The 22,972-nt window shown below is 40.5% G+C and overlaps 1 protein-coding gene across 4 annotated transcripts in view; it reads left to right on the top strand.

The window, feature by feature from the left end:
• Positions 1-21,813, top strand: part of cbfb (core-binding factor subunit beta) — a 38,249-nt gene extending 16,436 nt beyond the window's left edge. The window contains exons 4-7 of one of the 4 annotated variants that reach the window (XM_037107710.1): positions 8,945-9,061; positions 9,682-9,777; positions 11,171-11,236; positions 18,911-21,813. In XM_037107710.1, coding sequence (XP_036963605.1) covers positions 8,945-9,061; positions 9,682-9,777; positions 11,171-11,200 — 243 coding nt within the window. In that variant the 3' untranslated portion in view covers positions 11,201-11,236; positions 18,911-21,813. Of the gene's footprint in view, positions 1-8,944; positions 9,062-9,681; positions 9,778-11,170; positions 11,237-18,905 lie in introns of all 4 variants that reach the window. The other 3 variants (XM_037107709.1, XM_037107708.1, XM_037107707.1) reach the window with 3 other exon arrangements.
• The last annotated feature ends 1,159 nt before the right edge of the window (positions 21,814-22,972 follow it).

The following is a 22,972-nucleotide window of genomic DNA, read 5'->3' as shown; positions in this document are numbered from 1 at the left end:
AGCAGAAAGTGAGAAGGAGTAAGAAGATACTGGACTTACATTTGTCTGTTTGCCAGATACGTGACATTAGATGAATAAACTTTAAGCCTGCTGGATACAAGAGTGTAACTGTTAACATGTTAGCCGTTGTATCTTCATAAAATCATAATCCATCTCGACCTGCTACCCGAAATAAAAACAGATTCAGCATGCTTTATTCAAAAGGAACAGAAGATATGACTGTTTACTTTACTTCACTTGTTTTTTTTGCATTGAATTAAGCTTAATTTTCTGCCAATATGAGTTTAAGTTATAAGATCTCTGGGCTCTACTCTCTCTCCCTCTTTGGTTTTGTAACTCTATGTGCAGCCTGTGTGTGAATTTGCATGATATTTCCATCCAAGCCATAGGAACAGTCAGTGGTTTTGGGCCCTCCTGTGTGCACAGAGAGGACTTTGCATAGCAATGATGCACATGATGTGTCTGCAGGCAGTGAGAAACTCAAACAGGGGCCGGGGCCAACTCACTCACAATGGAAATACAAACTGCCAGTGAACCAGAGAACAATTACTGTACAATAGAAAACATATGAGCTGACAAAGGTTTTCAGTGTTTTAATCCTGAACATGAAATAACCGATAGAAGTGAAAAATGAGATGTGAGTCATGCCGCTTTGTTAAAGCTGGTTTGCTTTCAGTTCATTCAGGGCGCAGACTGAATGAACACTGAAAATAAAAACACTGGGGCTTTTTTGATTTCAAGAGAACGACACACAGAGTGTAAGGTCATCAGCCTTGACGACCTGGCTGTCATTCGAGTGTGCGTGTGTGTGTGTCCCATGTTGTTTTGCATCCTTTTTAAATATAGGGTGGGAAAGCTGAAGAATAGAAAATGACGCTGCAGTGGAGAGGACTATATTATTATATATCTGTTGCTTTGGCAGGTGGCGTGTGTGTGTGTGTGTGTGTGTGTGTGTGTGTGTGTGTGTGTGTGTGTGTCAGACAATCGGTCAGTAGACGTTGTATTCAGTGGGGGATTAGGAACAGAATGTCAGTAACGTGCTTTATCTCCACCTGCTGCTGTCACACCTGACACACACACACACACACACACACACACACACACACACACACACACACAGACTAAAGCTTCATCTCCTTCCCTTCGTCTCTCTGTCTGTTGCTCTCTCTGTATATCACTTTCTCCATATGTAGCTCACTTATTAACCTCTCTCTGAGCCCAGGGGCTGGTGGGAGAAACACTACTGTGCATATTCAGTGGGCCACATAACCAGGAAGTGAACCTGAAAGCTAGAAGTCCTTTTATGTAGGCGTCAGCTGAGCAATTCTCATTGGACTGAATAGGTGCCATCTTAGCATCTGGTTTGTAGTTCCTCAATATAAATCAGTGGGCCACCCAGGTAACAAGTGTATTTAGCGACTGATTTTAGCATTATATACGTTCATTTTTTGTATCCTTCTGAGAGAATGATGCCATCCACAAGAAATTGTCTAGTTCCCTTGCTCCTCCCCTCCCCTCTATTAATTATTAACTGTTTTCAACTGTGGTCATAATCACTTGATTGTAAAAAGTTTCTCTGTGGACTATAAACACTGTAGAGCAATGTTTGTAAGTATGGGTCACTGTTTTGTTTGCTCTCATGCATACACACATGCACACATGTAACTCACATTCCAGGCCATGGGTTGGCATTATACCATTGATGTACACGTAGTGGCAGCACGTCAAGAAATACGCTGTCGTGTCACTCATGAGGATCAAAAACCTGTTCATTGTGGTGGTCAGAGCTCAAGGATAGTTGTGTATAGTATGTGGGTAGTATGTGTTTCGGTCAATATACAGTATATGTATGAGACATAATGTGAAAAATACAATGCATTAAAGATTTTTTAAAAGCTTATATTCCTCCCTCCTGCAGTTGAAATACTCTTTATTTTAAACACAGATAACACAAAATCATCTCTAGACACCTTGACTCTGTTTGTGTGTGTGTGTGTCTGTCTGTCTGTCCGACCCCACCTGCATGATCTCCTCCTCTGTTTTACCTTCTTTTTATTCCAGCTGCCAGGAATGACAACATGACGTCTGTTCTTGGGTCATTTTCAGAAGATCCATTATGTGTTTGTTGTTGGCTGTGAAAGAGCCGCTCTGTGCATGTGTTTGTGTGAATGTGTGTGTGTGTGTCAGTGTGCTGTACAGAGAGAGCATGAATCAGGAATGATTCATGTGATGTGAACTTGAGCAACATATTCTCCTAACAATAACTTGTGTGTTAATGTGTAAAATTTTCCGAAAAAAAGGTAAATTTTCTTATCTTAGAAATGAAAGAGGATGATGACTGGTGATGGCATTATATCTGCAGAAAGAAAGAAAGAAAGAAAGAAAGAAAGAAAGAAAGAAAGAAAGAAAGAACGAAGGCAGAGCATGAGCTGTCTGTCTGGCTGCTGACTCAGTCACAGATATATGTGTAAACTGTGTGAATGACACATACACACAGATGTGTGTAATATGAATGTAACATGCAGCCTCCCAGACCCTCTTATAGTCATTGATGTAGCATTCTTCTGGATAATAACATAATTACTCCACTAAATCAGCTGCTGCCTCCAGCATAGTACACACACACACACACACACACACACACACACACACACACACACACACACACACACACACACACACACTGTAGAGAAGTGAAGTAGAAAGGTACATTCACGATATATATCTAGGAAAATGAAACGAGAAAGCAGTCTAGTGGTGATGACGATGATATTGTGATATGTGTGTGTGTGTTTCTCTGTCTGTGTGTGTGAGTGTTCACATGCACGTGTGTGGGAGACAGTCTGCCACAACTCACGAGACAGAAAACACTGATGCCCATTGTGTTCACACACGTCGTGGGCATTGGCCAGTGTGTGTATGTGAGTGTCTAATGTGTCTGCGTGTGTGTGTATGTGCGCAGCAGTGGGCCGTTGTGCTGACTAGATGGTTGGCACCAGGCTGAATGAGAGGCACCATGCCAACACATCCCACTACATCTGCGTCACACACTCTTTCTCTTTCTCTCTCCCTCTCTTTCTCTGTCTCTCTTTCTCTTTCTCTCTCTCTCTCTCTCTCTCTCTCTCCCGCTCTTTTTCACATACACACACACGCACACAGTGTAGGAAGCACCTACATTAGATCAAAAGTTCTAGATTTGACCACTGTATCAGCGTGTGTTCAGGTCTGAAGAAAACTGGGCTCAAAGTTCACAGAACTCCCCCACGAATGACTGTAAAAGTGATGCACAGTGACTCACAAGGCTGCAGCTGGTCTCTGTTGTCATATAAAATCTTTGCAACTGTCAAAAATACAAAAACTAAAATCAGATAACCATGCTCTGTATTGGTTTGCAATATGCTCATCATGTATCCGTAGGAAACTCATGTGATGCAGAGGACTGTCCACAAAAATGTGATCTGAATGTCCAGAATCACAAGATGACATTATGTAAGACTCAACGTTTAATGCGTGACTGTACAGATGGGTGACAGCTTAGAAGAAAAACAGCTTCCTAGTCTCATGAGTCTCTGTTCCACTGAACAGACAGTCACAATTATCTTATCTTTCCCTTATTGCGAATGGATGTTTTGATGACAGTTTCACATCATTTTTACAATCATTAAAGTGAAACTCTCGCCAAAATGCAACCTAGACTTTTTTTGTGAATGTATATGAGTCAAACTTTTGTGTAAAAGCATAATTACGATGAAAGAGGCACTTTTAAGATTTATCGTATTTTCGTTTTCGGGTCAAACTCATTTTGAATGAGAGTGCTTAGGGCACTTTAGTGATAGCATCAAAATCTCTATTTTAGAAACACTAAGAAGGCTCGACACAACATGAAACTTTGCTGGTAGTATCACCAGGGTCTCTACACATGAACACGAGCATTGAAAGCATCGTTTGTGTACACAGAGTTTACTAAAAAGAAAGTTTTTGGACAACTCAACAAGCAGATGTTTTCTCCGCTTGCCGCCGTCCTGCCAGTGAGAAGTGTCGATCTCAGAATGCGACAGAACATGGAGGACAGTTAAGGTGGACTGCTCCTAAAGCGGGGGCGGCTGTAGCTCAGCGGGTAGAGCAGGTCAACTAGTGATCGGAAGGTCGCTGGTTCAAATCCCCACATTGCTCATCAGTGAGGGCCCTGCGATGAGCTGGCGATTTGTCCAGGGAGTACCCTGCCCTCACCCTGAGACAAGGCTGGGATTGGCTCCAGTAGCAACACCCCGTGACCCCATGGAAAGGGATAAGCGGACTGACAATGACATGACATAAAGCCCAAAGCTTAGTTCCATATAAATGCATGGATAATATGTTGTTTTGTTGTTAGCGAAAAAAATGTGTCAATGACAATGTTGTCAGCAAAGTTTCATGTTGTGTCGAGCGTTCTTAGCGTTTTAAAAATAGCGATTTTGATGCGATTACTAAAGTGCCCGTAGCACTCCCATTGAAGATGAGTTTGACCCGAAAACGAAAATACAGTAAATCTTAAAAGTGCCTCTTTTGTCGTAATTATGATTTTACACAAAGGTGAGAGTCAGTGTGACTGTTTTTCCATGGAAAAACCACAAGCAAGTGAACATAGACATTAACAAGGCTGTAAATAGAATACTTTTAAAAAGCTGGAAGTTTCTTGAAGGAGGAAAATGTATTCAGTGCATTTGTTAGAGCTCAATGATTAAGACAGTACATACATATATTTTGTAAAATGATGATAAATTGTTTGTTTAATCAAAAAACACTTCTGTCGCCATTCCTTTACTGTTTATAGTAACTGATAATAATAATTTATTAACTTATTTATCATAACTTATTTATTTAACTACTTTGGAATACTGCATGTCACAAAACAATTATCTATTATCAAGATATTGTCAAATAACTGTATATATATATTTGCGCCAAGATGATTTGAACTTCTGTGGAATTTTTTACAAAATTCGCAGCTAACCCTACCAATCACAGGGAACTCGTCAGCTGTAGCCAGGGCAGGTAAATGGAAGACAGTGCAACAATGAAATCTTGTGAGACAAAGGTGCTGCTTTGTAAAACTTGTGCTCGGTTTTAGAGCCAGTCTGAATTTCCACTGCATTTCACCCTGCTTCCTTTTCTTATTCAGTGTGCTGCAGTGTGAGAGACTTATACTGTCTTTACATGTGTGTGTTAGTAAATGGATGTGGGGGTTGACATGGTTCTCTCTCAGAGGAAGTCTGTGGTTGGGCCGTTTCTACATATTTTCCCCTTACTCGCACGCACACGCACACACACACACACACACACACACACACACACACACACACACACACACACACAGACGTGCACACGCACGCACACACACACACACACACACGTTTTCCTTGTCAAGCCAAATGAAACTTTCTTTTAAAAGCACTGAGCACCCCCACAGATGTGGAAGCCATCTCTCTCTCTCTCTCTTTCTCCAACACACACACACACACACACACACACATGTGCACACACACAGAAAAACATTTGCTCAAAAATAAACACAAAAACCCACAGTCTCTTGGAGTGCGCTCTCCCCTGCAACCCCGGTGCACTGTGGGTAGCTGTGGTAAAAGAGGTCCCTGTGAGAGGCAGTCCAAAAATAGCCTGAGTAAAAATGCAGGAACGTGGTGCTCGCCCACTGTCACATAGAAAAATACAGTCATCTGTGTGTGTGCGTTAGGGCGAGTGTTTCATTTTGTTAATTTATTCCTAAATATGTGTTTACTTAGACAAAAATACCACCTAAAAACTGTCTACCCTGGGAAAAACAGCCTCTCACTGTGTTGTCGCTTCCTGATGGGAAATCAGTGTTGTGGGAATAAGGAAGACAACAACGCAAAAAGAGAAATATAAAGAGAGCAAATTTGATTTGAGCTTAACCTTTATCACATTTGTTGGCATATTTTTGGCTCAGAAGTAAAAAATGACATGTCTCTGTGTAGGTAGGGCTGGGTCTGATAGTGATTAGATATATTAAGACATAGGACTCCTGAGGAAACATAGACTAAGGAAGCTAAAGGAATACTCCACATAAAGAAACGAAACATTTTGTCATCATAAGTTTACAATACTTAAAATACCACTGCAATGCATTACTTTTTTTTTGGTTCAGCAAAAACAAGCTGTAAACACAACACTGACCTACTATTACCTTTTATGTAATATGTGGCTAACGTGTTAGCAAACAGTTGGGTGTTCCTATTTAAGCTGGGCGGCAAATATGGGGCAACATCAGAATTTATTTCAAATAAGGTTTCTGACCACCTGATCACCTAACTTTATGTCCAATATTAACTTTTCTTTTAGTTCTTTTATGAGGCTAATATCCTGTTCTTTAGCTGCTGAATGCTCCACTATGTTCACTAGCTGGTTGCTAACATTGGTGGCCTCCTCTTTCGTGCTCAGCAGGTAGCAAATAGTCAGATCTTCTGAACATCAGTGCTGAAAACAGCCACCTTCAGAAAAACACAGTAAGAGTAATGAGAGTTTACCGACCAGTTGCCAGTCTTGTGCTGTAAAAACTAAAACAGTGATAGAACTAAAGGGAAACTCCAGAGTTAGGTGATCATTTTCTGTTGGTTTGTCAATATAGGTGACCCTGTTCGCAGGTAGTCATGTGATCCATTGTTAATTTAAAAGGAATGCTGCTTTAAAATAATCAAGTCATGTTTGGAGGCAAAAATGCTGTATGAACTCCTAGCACACAAGATAATCAAGAAGGGAAAACTGGGAAATAACAAGGTAAATATTGGACACTGAGGGCCACAGCACACATATTTGGTAACAAAGGAAAAGTAATATCCTGCCGTGAGGTGTTTAAAGTTCATTTTATGGATATTGTGTGTATTTTGGAACAGTTGAAGAGGACCTATTACCCTTTTTCAGCTTTCCCCATTTCTCGTTAGATAGGTTCTTGTGTATGTAATAGGTGTTGAAAGTAACAAAGCCTTAAGTCCACACCTACGGGAGCTCCACTTTCACACAGGAAACTGTGCTCATGAAGAGCATGAAACGCCTGGTCAGTGGCCACACCTTTTATTCTGTGTCTTCTTGACATCACACCACACTAACCCACCATATCTATATTCACAGTAGAAGTGAGGCTAACTGGGAGCTGAAAACACGAAACAGAGCCGACCAGGAACACAGGGAGAAGTGCTGGCTCAGCCGTGTGTTAACAGACCAATCAGAATCAAACTGGGCATACGGAAGGAGCCTTAAAGAGGCAGGAACTAAAACAGAGTGCCTCAGACAGAGGGAGAACGCAGAGCTGCAGCACTGAACAGTATGAGAAAACTGGTGCATTCTGAGCACACGTAAACCTATTCTAGTGGTAACCCAAAATAAAATGACGAACCTAAAAATGAGCATGACATGTCTCCGTGACAAGACAGACCAAATACTTAAGTAGCTGCTGAGAAGGTTAAGAACCGCACTACCTGGGTAAACTCGCTGCACGTTCCCTGGAAAAAGATCACCTCTTCCCTCAACAAGGTATTATTTATTGGCAAGTGTTGACAAACAGTTGAGTTTAGTTCACATTGCAGCAGATTAGATTTGCCTGCAGCAGCAGAGACATGCTGCCAAATCTAAGCAGAGAAATGGTTCTGTGATCCTACACATGTACACATTCCCTCACCTTAAAATACACACACACTTCTCTCGCACATATTTGGTGGTTACACTGCTGCTCTCCTGGCATACAGCCATAGCCATGTAATATAAGCAGGAGTTGTGTAAGAGCCAAAGTCTGACCCTCCTCTGTGTGTCTGACAGTCTGATGCTGTAGACTGGGCTCGCTGTGTGGCTCAGCAGAAGAGAAAAGGGTTAACAGAAGATCAGTAAACACTTCTAGTCCTCTTATTATTACTGGTCCCTCTCCCACTATGCTGCCCTCCTTTCACAGAAAAACACAAAACAGACACCATGCAAGGTCGAATGAGATGTAATGATTTGTGGGCGGCGTACAGTTCCCTAGCTTATCATCAGCCTTAACTGAGGACACATGAGTGATGGAACATGATACTTATATATTTTCAAGAGATAAATAAGAGAAATAGGAGGTGAGAGCTGTGCCGGCCGAGACAATTATCTCAGAGAAGAAGACCACAGTCATATTTTAGCTGCCAGTGTGTGAATACAGCCATTGAGTAAGTCACAGACCCTGGGCAATGCCCCATAAAATGAATACACATACAAAAAAAATGAAAAGAAGAAAATGTTCCTAGGCTTATGATATTTACTTTGGATCACCACTCAGCCCAGCACAGACAAGCATTTGTTTGAATCGTGTCCAATTAAACAACACTGGCACACACACATACACATGTGCTCACACATTCACATAGACACACAAATGCACGTCAGTGTGTGTGTGTGTGCGTGATTTACTAGTCTAACACTCAATTGTACTGCAGAGGTTTTGACGTAGTTGGTGGTTTTTCCTCTTTCACAGCAGTAACAGCGGGGAAGGGAGGAAGGTCTCCCAAACACAGAGCTTTTTATTTTTCTGGAGAAACAGCTGATGGGTTCTAAATTAAGAATTACATTTTTCACGCGTCTCCAGGACACTTTATGATCCTCGGGCTGATGCACAATTTGCTAGCATTTCTTGTGACGCCATGAGAAACAGAATCAATCAGGTCTGCTCTGAGGCCTCAGCCTGTTTGTCTCTTTCTTCTCCAACATTCTTGTTTTCCATGTCGCGTCACACAAAATTACAGAGAAGAAGAAGAGTATGTCAGTGATGTTCCATCTCACACAGAACACTGAGTCTCACGCTCACTTAATGAAATACCAAAATATGGAACTGATTCACAACATCACTGAAAATACAGTACAGTGCTGCGGTGATGATAATCTCTCTGTCTTTCTCTGTCTCTCTCCCCCTCAGGTCCATTTAAAGGCTCCTATGATCTTGAATGGGGTGTGTGTGATCTGGAGAGGCTGGATCGACCTACAGAGGCTGGATGGGATGGGATTCCTGGAGTATGACGATGAGAGGGCGCAGGTACAGACACATGAACAGTATATGTGTGCACTCATACAGTATCTGATGTTTCTGCCCCTCTCCTGTTTGAAGGGGATTTTACACCTTTGATTTACACATCAAAGTCTGCTTAGGTCTTAGGAGTACTTCCGCAAGTGCAAGGTGGGCAAATTACCATGAGTGAAGTCACTTGAGTCGGCATCGGTTGGGTTGGAAGATGCTCCTCATCTCAGACTAAAGCCTTGAGGTTGCATTAGCTGCTGTGAGCAGAACATCTGAATCTCAGGTTGTGTTCGGGATCACCCACTCATCCACTACTCCCTGTTCACTTTATAGGGAGTTCCATATAGATGACTGTATATTGCGCTCATCCGTCAAATGCAGAGACATTCTTGGACAGCCCTCGGGTCTTTGTTTCTCCCTTCCAGCAAGTATCATGAGGGCAGTAGGAATAAAGTGGAGAGGGTCCAGAAGTTTGGGCTACGCCCATGTCCATTTTGAAGTGATGACAATGTTCTGCGGAGTGCTCTCACAGTGACAATACCCTGTCTCTTTTCTCACTGGAGCCTTTTGATCACTCCAGAGATAGAAAGCTGAGCTCACTCTGTATCTGTCTCTATCTTGTCCACGTTCGTGTGCAGCATGAGGACGCTTTGGCCCAGGCGGCGTTTGAAGAGGCTCGACGCAGAACCAGGGACTTCGAAGACAGAGACCGTTCACACAGAGAGGATCTGGAGGTGAGAGGGCCGTGTAGAGGCGTTACTGCACAGTGTAGCCCCAACTGTAACAGGACAAATCTGCTTCTTCCTTACCTTAGCCTCACAAAGCCAGCCTGAATGTCATCAATTGTGATTTTGCTCCAAGATTCTTTCTGAACATGTCATTTATTCCCATCAATCTGTCCTCTACGAGTAGTATTGGTGTACTGCGGTCTACAGATAAACAATATCGGGACTTTCCCCATGTCGTTTCACCTCAAGACGGTTGCACCTCTGACCACAACCATCTTCATCGTTGGGTGTGGTGAGCAGCATGCGCCACTGCACCTGTAGGCACAGCCAATGGAGATGCTTCAGCATCGTCTGAGGACAGCAAAAACAAGATTTTCAACTGCTATTAAGTGACTTTGTAAAGTAACCACTGTAAATAAAAAGCACCTTGTTGGGACTTATTGAACATTTGATCAAGTAATTTCAGAGACATTTTCAAAGCCCATTCCATTTTATTTTTTTAAAATGGGAGGTAAAGGCAGTAGACATTCAGGCTGGATGGGTCATGTGTAATCACATGTGTAATTAAAATGTGTGATCTTTTATCTATATTTCAAGTTTGTGGGCTGGCTTTGCAAGGCTAGACTTATCCAACTGGAAATTTGCAAACAGTATTTTCAGAAAATAAAGTATTCTGCACAGTTTGCACAATAGGTAAAATGATGTTGTAAATACTTCAGTACAGAGATTAATGGTCAGGCTTTTTGCAGATTTGCCCTACATTTGTTCTGCATTTTCCATAATAATAATTTTGGATAATAATAATTAAAGACTAAACCCCATTTTATTAAAGCCACAGAGTCAAATTTCCAGTTGGACTTTCTTTGCTTAGCGCTTGGGATGGCTTAGGGCTGTGTGATGTGTGGTTGTGTGCTTTAATCATGTTTTAATTAAATAGCATTTTACAGTTTGAATCATAGGTTTAGTGCATGATCAGTTAGACGATAAATCTAATCTAATAATTGATTTGATTTGATATTATTATTGATCTATTGAATGACTGATTCAGCTTTGTCAGATGTCCCAAAAGCCTCCGAAGGGAAAGGAGTTTATTCACATAAAAAAAAAAAAAATGAAATTTGAACCAAAGTAACATCAGCAATTGGTATTCTAATTCCAGAAATGTAAATGTGTTTCTAAATTGCGTTTTGTTCTTTTAATCATTTCCTCACACACATTTGTTTTGCCTCAATGTCTTACGTTCATTCAGATTCACGGTGCTGTCGGTTTGAATTTTGAAATCGTCCCAAATGTATGTAACCATGACAAACTCACTTTCCCAGCAAGGCTTTGGGGAGATCACTAGTGTCCTTCCCAAGTTGACGGCCGACGAATGAACCCCAAATTGTTTATTTTTTAGGACCCTGTGGTTTCTAAAATCTGGGACTGATGACACACAGACAGACAGCCAGCAGAAAAGAACAGGGTCTGTGTCCTTCATTTCTCACCATCTATCACACTGTCATGCACTAAACCACCCTGTGCGTGTGTGTGCATGTGTGTGTGGTTGTGTGTGTGCGTGTCTGCCTGTGTAATTTCTCTATGTGCATTCTTGTGTTTGTCCGTTGTTTTCTGTGCTCGTCTGCGACCGCAGGCGGCCGTCAGTGTCTTATTATTGTCACGTATGTGTGTGTCTGTGTGTGTGCTCATGGACATGCATGCACTCCTAATGAATTTATAGACTGGAATATCTGCTCTGGCTTGTTTACAACTCATGTAGCGTGAGAGGCCGTAACGACTAAATGTGACCATTTCATGGCCAGTTTGTACAGTGACACACACGCACACACTCATGGAGACCCACCACAGCTTTGCAGCACATGGTCCTGCAGAAATTAGAGAGAAAGGAAAGGCAGGAACTCGGCACATGAAGAGAACAGAGCAGAAAGACAGGAAAAGGAAAAAAAAAAAAAAAGAAAGAGAGGCATTTATTGAAGGTCGTCTTTCATCTGACTGATCTCATGTTTCTTCCCTGAGGCTCTCGGAGAGAAAAGAGAAAACCTTGTGTCTCCTGCTGAATCAATAGGAGTGCCATCACTATCCCATTAAAACTCATGCACTCTAAAAAAAAGATGTTGGATTAAGCGCTGAGAATGATTTGGATTCAGATTAAAAAATGTCAACCATGTACAAATTTATGAATATTTATATTGTAGACTAAAACCTAAAGCAGTCATTTCTTTACTTAAACATACCTAGGTAACACCTAAGAATAACCATAATTAATACATGGTAAATGTATAGATGAGTAAACATTAGAAATGGATTATTTAGCTGTCGATGACACACTTTATAAACCATTTATTAAGCAAATGTTTATTAAAAAACTCTTAAAATTGCAACTGATCTTTATAGTACTTTGTAAATGGTTTGAACATACTGTGTATGATATTTGGAAGGGCATTAGAAAGTTGCAACTGATGTTTATAAACCTTAACATTAATAAAAAGATGTTTTATGAAACATTTCATTGCGTGTTAACAGTGAAATAACTATTAACTATGTTCTATTAATTTTAATTTACCCTTTATTAATAATGTTTATGATAAAGTGTCACCCACTCCTCATCTTTTTTGTTTTTACCAGCAGAGGTGTCATTAGTTTTAAAGATATCTAAAATGACTGAATATCCTCGAACTTCCATCTGTAGGTCTGAAGTCAGCACCTGCAGTCAGGAACGGTTCTGTTTAGGATCTGTTACTGGAATGCATCACCGTTATAGGAAATGTGTTTATGAACATGTGTACGTATTTGCTTCCTTGACAAAATTCAGTGACAACAATTGAAGAGAATTAAAGAATGGAAACAGGGGGAAACAGCCGGCCTGGCCCTGTCCACATTAAAAGAAACGTCTGCTCACCAGCTCTTAAATCTCATACTTGAATATGTCTCAGTTGATTAATCCATACACAACTAAAACTGTAAAAAATAAAAATTAAGTAAATAATTACACAATCACTTTTGTTGGCGCTATTTATTGGTGACATGGTAAACTATGAGATGTATTGTTTAATTAGTGAGCCAGGTTTTCTCTTTCCCCCTGCTTCCAGTTTGCATGCTAAACTAAGCCAACTAGTAGCCAGTTGTTGCATTAGTCTTAACAGACAAATATGACTGTGGTATCAATTTTCTCATTCAGCTCACTTTAACAGCAGCTAGCAAATAAGGGTGTTTCTCAAACCGTGAAACAAATCCTTTAAAGGAACAAATATATGTGATGGCCCACAGGCTACAAGGAAATACGAGGAAGCAATAAAACAGACGTACTGTTTTGTTGCGTGCTGTTTTTCATGCCAATAATTTAACGGGGCACTTTCACACAAGTGTTTTACTGTGGTGCGTCAGCTGCAAGTTAAAGCAGTTTCTCTATGGCCCTCAAAAAAGATGTTTTTCTCTCTGCCACCCACGAGCTATGCCCTCTTTTATTTATTCAAACATATTTCTTTGGATCCTGTTCACTCCCTGACCTTTCTAATGAATGCACAGAATTAAAACACCAAAGAAACCACAGTGAGGGACAGTTATGTGGAGAGACAAACAAAATTTGTTTCAATCCAACTTCTTCTTATGTCACACCAGAAATATTTTATTTGCCCATTCTTACCAGAATGGGTGTAAATGTTTTCATAATAATTTGTCGGGAAATCCTCATCGATTAGTTCTGCTCTGCAGCTCTCCCTAGATTTAATTCAAAGTTTAAGAAAGGTATTGAAACGCTCCCCCTGGTCATGGTGTAGAGTCAAACATGGGTTACTTTTAGAATTTTGGGTAGATTATGACAGATGCCCTCCTATGACAAAATTGATAAAAATGTAGTATCTTAGTCTCTGGAGACATTAAGAGATGAAAATAGTTCAGAAAGATGTCTTAGTAGTTGAACAACACATTACACAATCATTAACAATGCCTTGTTTTCCTCTTTAGGCATTTTATTTTGACTGATATTCATACACTAAGATCCTTAATGTCCTGTGTGTTAGAGACCACAGACTGTACAAAAACACTGATATATGTACATACAGCAGATTGTCTTTTGTCATCTATGTTCAGTGCAGTAGTGACTTCTTCCATGCCAGACGAGAGCTGAGAAAAAGTAGTGGGTAAACAGCCTAATGTTGGATGTGTGAGGATTTATAGATAGAATTGATACAAGAAATACAAAAAAGTAGTTCTACTGTCTTGCAGAGGATTAGACAAGACATCAGTTTCACACCACGATGTCAGTATGAACTTCATCTTAGCGTCAGAAGCAGCAGTCGCAGTGGGATCCTGCAGATCTGCTCCGAGCCGATTCTTTGGGCGTGACTGATGAGCGTCGCTGAATAGCTGCACAGATTCAGTCTCTGCATTTCTGTGGTCTGAACTCCACCTCTCCTTCTGACTGTCTCTCTCTCTCTCTCTCTCTCTCTCTCTCTCTCTATCGCTCTCTAGTTAGCTGGTGATCTAGTTATCTCTCTAAAAAATACCGCACGTCATTCTCACGGTTAATTTATTCCGTCAGGCGGATGTGAAAGAAAAGACAGAAGTCACTTGTTGTATTTGTTGCATAATATAAATTCAGATGAATAGAAATGATTTAATTTGGCCTTTATTCACAAGCCTGCAACATACATTTGAATTTCTGCTGTTGTAAGTCAATTACATGATGAGGAAGAGGCGGCATAAAAGCATTTGGAAGAATGTGAGTGAATTGAGTCAGGCATGAGATGGGATGAAGAGGCTGGCATACAGTTAATCTGTAGGGTAGGAGTGCATTTTTCATGCCTGCATTACATAAAAAAAACACTTTGAAAAACCATTTGAATGACATCACAGTGTGATTTACATATCTGGAGCATATACACGGCCTTCATTTATATACACTGTTTGATATTTAATTTGAATTTTGCCACAAGTGGTGTTTATTTCAAGTGAAGTCAAAATCTTAATCCATAAAATATCTGTGAAATATTACTTAAACCATAAAGCTCTCACTCAAACCCAGAACAAGGGAGATTTGACAGGTTAAAACCATAGACAAGACAAGATTTGAAAAAAGAGAAAATGTCAAATCCCTTTCTTTTATTTGGTTGAGTGAGTTTCATCAAAGTGAAGCTCAGCAGTAAAACACTGATGTCTTTTTTTTTTTCTGCGCTCTGTGAATATAAAATTGTCTCCCCTTCTCGTCATTTTGGCAGATACAACATTTTTAATCCCAAAGCAGCGATATCCCAGTCACTCAAGGTCAGAGGGTACCTGTCAGGATGATGGATAGAGAAGCAATAGATCGAGAAGAGATGCGCAGACACACACACTCACACACACACACACACACACACACACACACACACACACACACACACACACACACACACTTCACAAAGTGCTCAGCAGAAAGAGATTTGGTGGTGAATGATGAGCTGGCACTGAAAGCATTAATATATCATTAGTATCGATCGCCATCAGACCCCCTGCTTTGACTTGCGCTTTGCATATAAACACACACACACACACACACACACACACACACACACAGACATACACACATTCAGAGACATATACTGTACAGGCACATGTATGCACAAACTCGCAGATGCAGCAAATCTGCCCTGACTTGGTCACCACACACACACACACACTTCTCCAGTATTGAGTTGTGGTCGCGCAGCCTATAGTGGCCCAGCAGGCTTCCATCTGTGTGTGGATCAATAAAGAAAGCTCTCCTGCCCGTATGATTAGTGAAGACCACTCCTTTCTACGAAGACAAACAGTGGATATCTTGGTCACAGCTACGAGCAGCCTGTTTTAACCTCAGACGCTCAAAGCCCTCGTCTTCACATTCATATTTCTACAGACTGGCTTTCATAGAATCTGTTGTGGATTATATTTCAGATAAGCGAGTGTTTGTTGGAAGGAATATTGCTTAATAAGTTGGATCTTGTGGTTTTCATTCTTCTCTGATTGTGATTTATACCTCATACACTTATATGACTGAGGTTAGGACTGGGGGTTTTTGGTTTTATGTAGGACTGAAACTGACAGAAATAAATGAAGGAAATACATTTCTCAATAAATAGATATGACATTAAATATGTCAAAAATAATATTGTGGAAATAACTAAGAGGAAATACAGATGGAAAATAATACAGAAATAAATACAGAAATAAATGAATAATTAAAAAATAGAAAAATGAATTAAATGTAAAAGTGGAGTTGTTACACAGGTAAATAAATACAGAGGCTAATTCTAGCCATAACATCAATTTATGTTACATTTTATAAATTGATTAATTCCTACATTTATCATCAGTGCTTATTAATTTAAAGGATAAGGTCACCCAAAAATTCAAATTCCTTCTCACACTAACGCAGATGGAAGTTTTGCCGTCCACAAAATATGTCTGTAGGTTTACAACAAAACAGTGTTGAAGCATTCTTCTCAACAACTGAAGCAGATGGGGACTTGTTTGTTTTGAAGTTCTGAAATGAAAAAAAAAAAAGACAATTGGAAAAAACATAGAATTGCTCCATTCAGCTCATGCAGCATTATCCAAGCCCCAGCATTGCACATTGGATTGAAGAGCTGTTATGCACCCACTTCAGACGGGGTGTGCGCTAATGCTTTTAGCTGAGTAGCTACAGTGAAGATTTCAGGGTGTGAACAATGCTGTTTCAAATCGTTTGGGGATCTCTGGGATTCCAAATACTTGGGACATGCCGTCCCAAGTCACCGGCTCCTTCAGTTGTTTAAGAGAATGCTGCAACACTGTTTTGATGTGACGCTCCAGAAATGTTTTGCAGACGGTGAAACTTCCCCTAACTTTCCATCAGCATGACAGTAAGTGGATAATGGCTGAATTTTCAACCTTGGGTAACCTTATCCTTTAATTGACGTGTCACACACCCATCCATCACCGCCACAATCTCCATATTCATACTTTTCGCCTCATTTCATCACATATCTTCTTGCATTGGCGCTGAACATTGTCTGCTAATGTTCCGTAAAATCGTCCACCGTGAACTTTAGTCACCAGACACAGACGCTGCTGTATTCAACGATTAACACTGGAGATCGTCGCTATAATCCATAACCAAGCCATCCCAATCGAGCCTCTCTTGGGTGTTTGATAGCAGCAGCTTAGGTGGAGCAGCAGAAGGCTTCCCAGAGGGTGCAGACAGAAAGTGGAGTCAGTCGGGCTGTGGGGAGTCAAAATGGTAGTATGACATACTGTATGTGCGTGTGCATGTGACTGTGTGTATGTTGCTATTATGGTGAGTCACTGAGATGACACAAACTACATTCCTGATGAACTAAGCAACCCCTTTACTATCTCTGTCTGCATTTCTGTCTGCTCCGCTCTCTGCCTCACCTCTCGCCGCACTTTGCCACCTCCCTCCTGCTCTCTCCCCCGTCTCACCCCCTTCCCAATTTTCCTCAGCTATCACTTAAGTGTAAACATATAACCACAAGATTTTTTTTTTTTTTTTTTTTTTTTACAGCGGGAGGGTCACACCAAGGCCTCGCTCATAAACACACACTACACGCACTCATGAAATGTATTTAAAAGTCCTTAACTGCTGATGGCTTTTAATGATGACCTAATGATTGGTTTGGTGTGTTTGTTTGTTTGTGTGTGTGTGTGTGTGTGTGTGTGTGTCTATTTGCGCACGTGTGTTTATCTATGTCAGACAGCCTGCATGTCTGCCTGTTTATCAGTCTGTCAGTCTGTCTGTCTGCTACCTTGACCAAAATATCAACATCAGTAAAGTGTATAAACAGCAGCACCGAGCCTCATTGTGATGAAGCTCTCTGGCTCCCTCTAGTGGCGTTATGTGGAACTGCGCCTTCTTCCTCGTTGGCCCCACACCAGACTGTAGCTGTAGGGAGGTTGTTTTCATTCCCCAGCAACCGAACTGAGTGTAGTTGTTCACACGTCACATTTCAAAGCAGTAAACAATAAATGATGCTGTTGTGAGCAGATTATTTTATCAGCATTCTTAACCACTCCTAATAAAGATTCAGAGGAGGTTTAGTGACTGTAGCTGCCTCAGTAACATGATAACATGAAGAACATAGTTGCAATCATATATAATTGTGTGTCTTCATCTTTCAAAACCCACTTGTCTATTCACAATTAATACATACAGGAAACATAACGTCATAATCGGCTCTTTAGACAGCCACAGAGGACGTTATACATCTCTTTTGATTCCTGCTGACGATTAAATTGACGTGAATTTGTGATATGTTAGACAGAGTGTTTAAAGGGTAATGAAATTTCACTCACCCACATTGCCGAAGAAAAGTCAGGTGAAGTTTTGCAGTCAACAAAACCTTTCCAGAGCTTTGCAGCATTCTCCTAAACAACTGAAGTAGAAGGGGACTTTGTATAAAACAAAGATAGATAGATAAATAACTGGAAAAAAAAGAGCATGAAATGGCTACATACAGCTCAGTGATGAAATCCAAGTCTGCAGCAGCTCTGCCATCCCAAACTGATTTGAAAAAGACATTTTTACACTCTTCATCATTTAAACCTAATCCAGGACATGATGCATGCTCTGTCATGATACACAGGGAAATAGCTGGTCAGGCCCTCATCAACCATGTTTGTCAGTCACTTGAACACACTTAAAAACCACTTGGCTAAAAATCTACCCAGTGTGGTGTCATTATGGCACCGGGGCAATTCTGGGTTACTTTGACCCAGAGCTGATGTCAGCATGTCCTCCTGGATCAAAACAACCCCTCTGGTGTGTAGTTTTCTACCTGTTCATACTGTGTAATTGACCCAGTGTTGCATTGATGCTGGATTGACCCTACATCATTTTTTTAATTCGACAAGATAAATAGTGGCTATTATTTATTATTGACTGATACATTATATGTATTTATTATCTATTTATTAGTTTCATAAAAGTAAACAAGGGTTATTCAGGAGTCAGTCAGGAGAATCATTAAACCTCACTGCTGCTGATGTTAACATTGATGATGTGTGGCATGTGCATTTGAAAAGTGTACTTAATTTGTGTCTCTTTACATTTCTTTCTTCCTGTGTCCTCACCTCCTCACCCCCCCACCCCCGCCCATCCTTCCATCCCTCTCTCTCCTCAGTCCAGACGACAGCAGGACCCCAGCCCTGGCTCAAACATGGCCAACGCTGACGTGGAACACAAGATGCGCTGAGGAGGACGAGGATGAGGGAATATTGGAGGGAGGAGGAAGGCAGGGCTGGCTGTCCGTTCGCTTTCAATACAATCAACTGAAGCAAAAATGTCATCTGAATCGCAGTTGTAGACCAATTGTTCACCAGTATTTCGTAACAGGTTTGATATGATCATTTTCACATGGCAAACATTTTTGAGATATTATATTATATTATGTAGAGGACAGGAACATTTTCTCGATTGATTGGATTGAAGGTGAATTGAGCCCTAGACAAGAAGGATTCAAAAGTATAAGGACACAGCAGACCTGGGCAAAAAATACAGAATATATTTAAATACAGACGAAGGAAAATGAAAGTCAATTTAGCATTATATTGCAAAAGTGACACAACCAGAGGTCAAGTGAGCGTTTCAAATATGTAAAGTGAAGATCAAGTCATTCAAAGCCTTTATTTTTTATCCAGGTCTTAAAGGATTTGTTGGATTGAGTTACTTTCAAGTACCAAAAGTATATTTTCTATCAGTACAAGATGTTGAAAATGGAGGGGTTACAGATGTCATTGACAGAAGGAGCAGTCAGATGAGAGGATCAGTCTGGCTCAGGGTCGTGGTCAGCGCTTGTTGGTCAGCATTACCTGAGCATGCAAGTGAGATTTTGAAAGTTTGGGGGGGAGGGGGGCGACAAATATTCTGCAATGTTCACTGTTGTGCAACGCATTTGTGAGCATGCCTGTGTTAACCCCCACTGTGCCGAGTTCACTTCCCAAAACCTGCTGTTTTCTTAGACCAAAGTTCAATTTGCTGGAAAGGAGGGGTGAAAGATTGGGAAACTGAATTTTAAAACAGCGGGCAGGTGGGAGGGGAGCGTAAATAGAAAAATGTGCCAGGTTGTAGAGTAAGAAGTGTTTGCTGTACTTTGATCTTGATGATTTCTTTAAAAACTTCACCAAGGTGAAATGCCCGGACTACAACCTGAGGCAGGCAGACAGTTGGCAAAGAAAACTGGTGACAAACTCTGCTATCTTTGGCTCTGGAAGTGGGATTGGAGGAGGGCGGGGTGGGGGCAGTGAACGGGCTGTCAATTCATACGTCCTTTATCTTCTGAGGGTTTTGCACTATGTGATACAATCAGTCTGGTTCCCCACATGTTTTTTTTTTTTCTTAGCGTGCATGAAACCAAACACAGGCCTACCTATGTTCTTTAATGTTCCCTATGCAACCTATTTATCATGAGAGCACTCTCTTTACAGCGCCTTGTTGAGGAATTACTGGGTGATTCTTTGCTGTTTCATTGTTGTGAAGCCAAATTTACATCCCAAACAGTAGCATGCTCCACAAAGCATAAGAGCATGGTGTATTTAAAGGTGCAATATGTAAGAATTTGAGTGTTAAATATTCTACTATCAACAGAATGTGAAGAGATAACACTTTTGACATTACTTCAAACACCTTTATTTATTGTGTTGCATCAAAGTTAGCATGCTAACCAGCTAGCCCCCAGCCACTTAGCTTAAGAGGTGATGGTTGGTAAGCTGAGTTTACCAGCTGTAGGCAGCTAAAGTTTGCAGCAGTTATTGGTTACTCCAATGCCCCCCGACTGTTTGGGGTGTGAATTTTACAGATTTTTACATATTCTTACATATTGCTCCTTTAACCAGGTTCATTTTGACACCTGTCTTTTAGAATCTGTGCATACCTTTGAGCCAAAAATTGAGTGTATTGCCTTTTCAGAGCCACAGGGTCACCGTAACAGAACAGTGCTGCCCAGTGAGGACCGTGTAGCTCCAAATCTGGCGATTTTGAATTCAGAAAAACTGAAGGATGAAGTGTTCCTTGTCAACTAAATAAAGCAGTTAAAAAGCCACTGGGTTATCAGAAACAAAGCAGAGAAAGGGCATTTTGCATCACTCATGTCAAATAGATCTTCTGGACAGACATGGTTGTCACTGGAGAGTAGTGATATATCATGCTTCTATTCTCCTCAGTTGCATGTGTCCCATAGCATCTGTCACTTCTACTGTACAAACATTGGATTGAGATCAATATGAGTAATTTATCAGCTCATATCATAGACTGCAGTTTAATTATTCTCTGTATATCAATCACCCAGATATTCCTCGTCATCAACGGGCTGTAAAACCCTAAATGCAGTCTAAGTACTATTCCCCGTCCTGTTACAGCACTAGTGTAATGAAATGGTATTTTTTGTTATCTTATTTTGTTGTTTGTGTGAAAGTCATGATGTTTACTTTTTATATTACTTCTCACCTCTGTACATGTATTCATTTTTGTTCATCTTTCAGCTTTGTTACAAACTAGTAGTAGCAGTTGTGGGCTATTTTATGTCAAGTCATGCGTAAAATTACAAAATGTCTCCAGAAAATTTGGGAGTTTTGAAGACTTTTGTGGCTTTTGTCTTTCATGTGTTGCTCTCATTCATGTTATTTTTTTGGTTTTGTAGGAAATCCACCTCCTGGGTTAGATACATTGAATGTGGATTGACTCAAGTCTTGTTATTAGGAGATATACATGTCTTTTTTTTTTATATTGTGCAACTAGAAGCTCTTTTCATTTTCCAGTGTGTTTTACATTTAGTGCACTCAACGGTTTTATTATAATTATTATAACCAAGAAAAATCTTTTGTTTAGTCATGCTTTTTCTTTTTTTTTCCTCAATCTGACTTTTTAAGGATTTCTATGAGCTTTACGTAAGCTTGAAAAAAAAACGGTGAATTTTCTATCCATTGATAGCCATGTGTTTGTTACATTTTTCACTTTTGGAGTAAAGAAGTGTTGTTTTTCTCAAAACAGTTGAAATTGAAATAAAAAAGTGGATGAAAGCTCGAACACTGTGACACATTTGAGGTTATATAATTTTTTAAAAAAGAATCAAAAGTGCTCAAAGGAGCTGTTCAAGCTGTAATGGTAACCAATTTGTCTTGTTTTCTTCAAACAACATAATCACAGGGCCAAAAGGATACAACAAGAAACAACACAGAATTTGGGTACTACATGGGATAATTTAATTCTCCTCATCTCCGCTCAGATGATTATTTCTTTCATTAATCATTCATCTTTTACCCACAGTGATATTGGAGACAAGGCAGAAAAACTGAAATAAGTCCTACAGCTTCCTGCAGAGTCAGATGACCTTGTGATTCAGTGCTTAATCAGTATAAGAATGTTGACGTGCTTTCTGTCTGAAGGCACCTTCAGTGTGATAAGTGGTGGATTTTTTTTTTTTTTGTGACTGAGTTTGAAGTTGTTCTGTTGAAAAGTCCAGCAGATGAGACACATCAGGGAAGTGGCATTGAAGGCTTCGAAATGAGGAGGCGAGGCGGAAAGAGGGACAGATGAAGGCATGAATAGTATGAACGATGAGCGCTCAGGTCATGTTGGTGAGGGTTACATGTGCAGTGGCTGTTCTTCATGGAGCTCAGTCGTTCTTTACTCGCATCCAGAGATTACAGTGTTTGAGGGCTGCACCAGTACAGATCAGGTGGTCACAGCTTGGATTCTGACAGTGTAGATGGTGGTGTTAAGCGCCACTGTCAAAGTAAGAGCGGTGGAAACTGACAGAGGGCTGGAATTGGTTTGAATCGCTACGATGAAAAGTGAGTTGACGGTGGACAGTCAAGAGACAGTGCAGTATGAGATGGTTTTTGGAAATCTGTATGTCATTAATTAGTTGGTTATGTATGAATGACGGCAAATCCAGCTGATTCCCTTATAAATTATAAGTATTATGGATGGTCTCGTGAGAGCTCCTCTAATATCTATCTTTATGGATTTAAACATCGTTCTTAGGCAAAGAAACATCAGTAAGGGATTGATTTTAAATGAGTCAAAGTCAAATTTCCAGATTGGAGCCAGGAAGTGAGCCGAAGTGTCACACTCTGTCCTCACTCCACCCACCCAGTGTATCATTGCACCATTATTTAGATGTCAGCCATGCAAACAACTTAGTTAATACTCCATCTTTCATTTTTCTTAATGCAGGCATTAAGGTAAGAA

This window comes from Acanthopagrus latus, chromosome 8, assembly GCF_904848185.1.
Source record: "Acanthopagrus latus isolate v.2019 chromosome 8, fAcaLat1.1, whole genome shotgun sequence".
In the NCBI taxonomy this organism is placed as follows: Eukaryota; Metazoa; Chordata; class Actinopteri; order Spariformes; family Sparidae; genus Acanthopagrus; species Acanthopagrus latus.
Note: the sequence above shows the minus strand (reverse complement) of the source record. Positions and strands in the feature narration are given on the sequence as shown.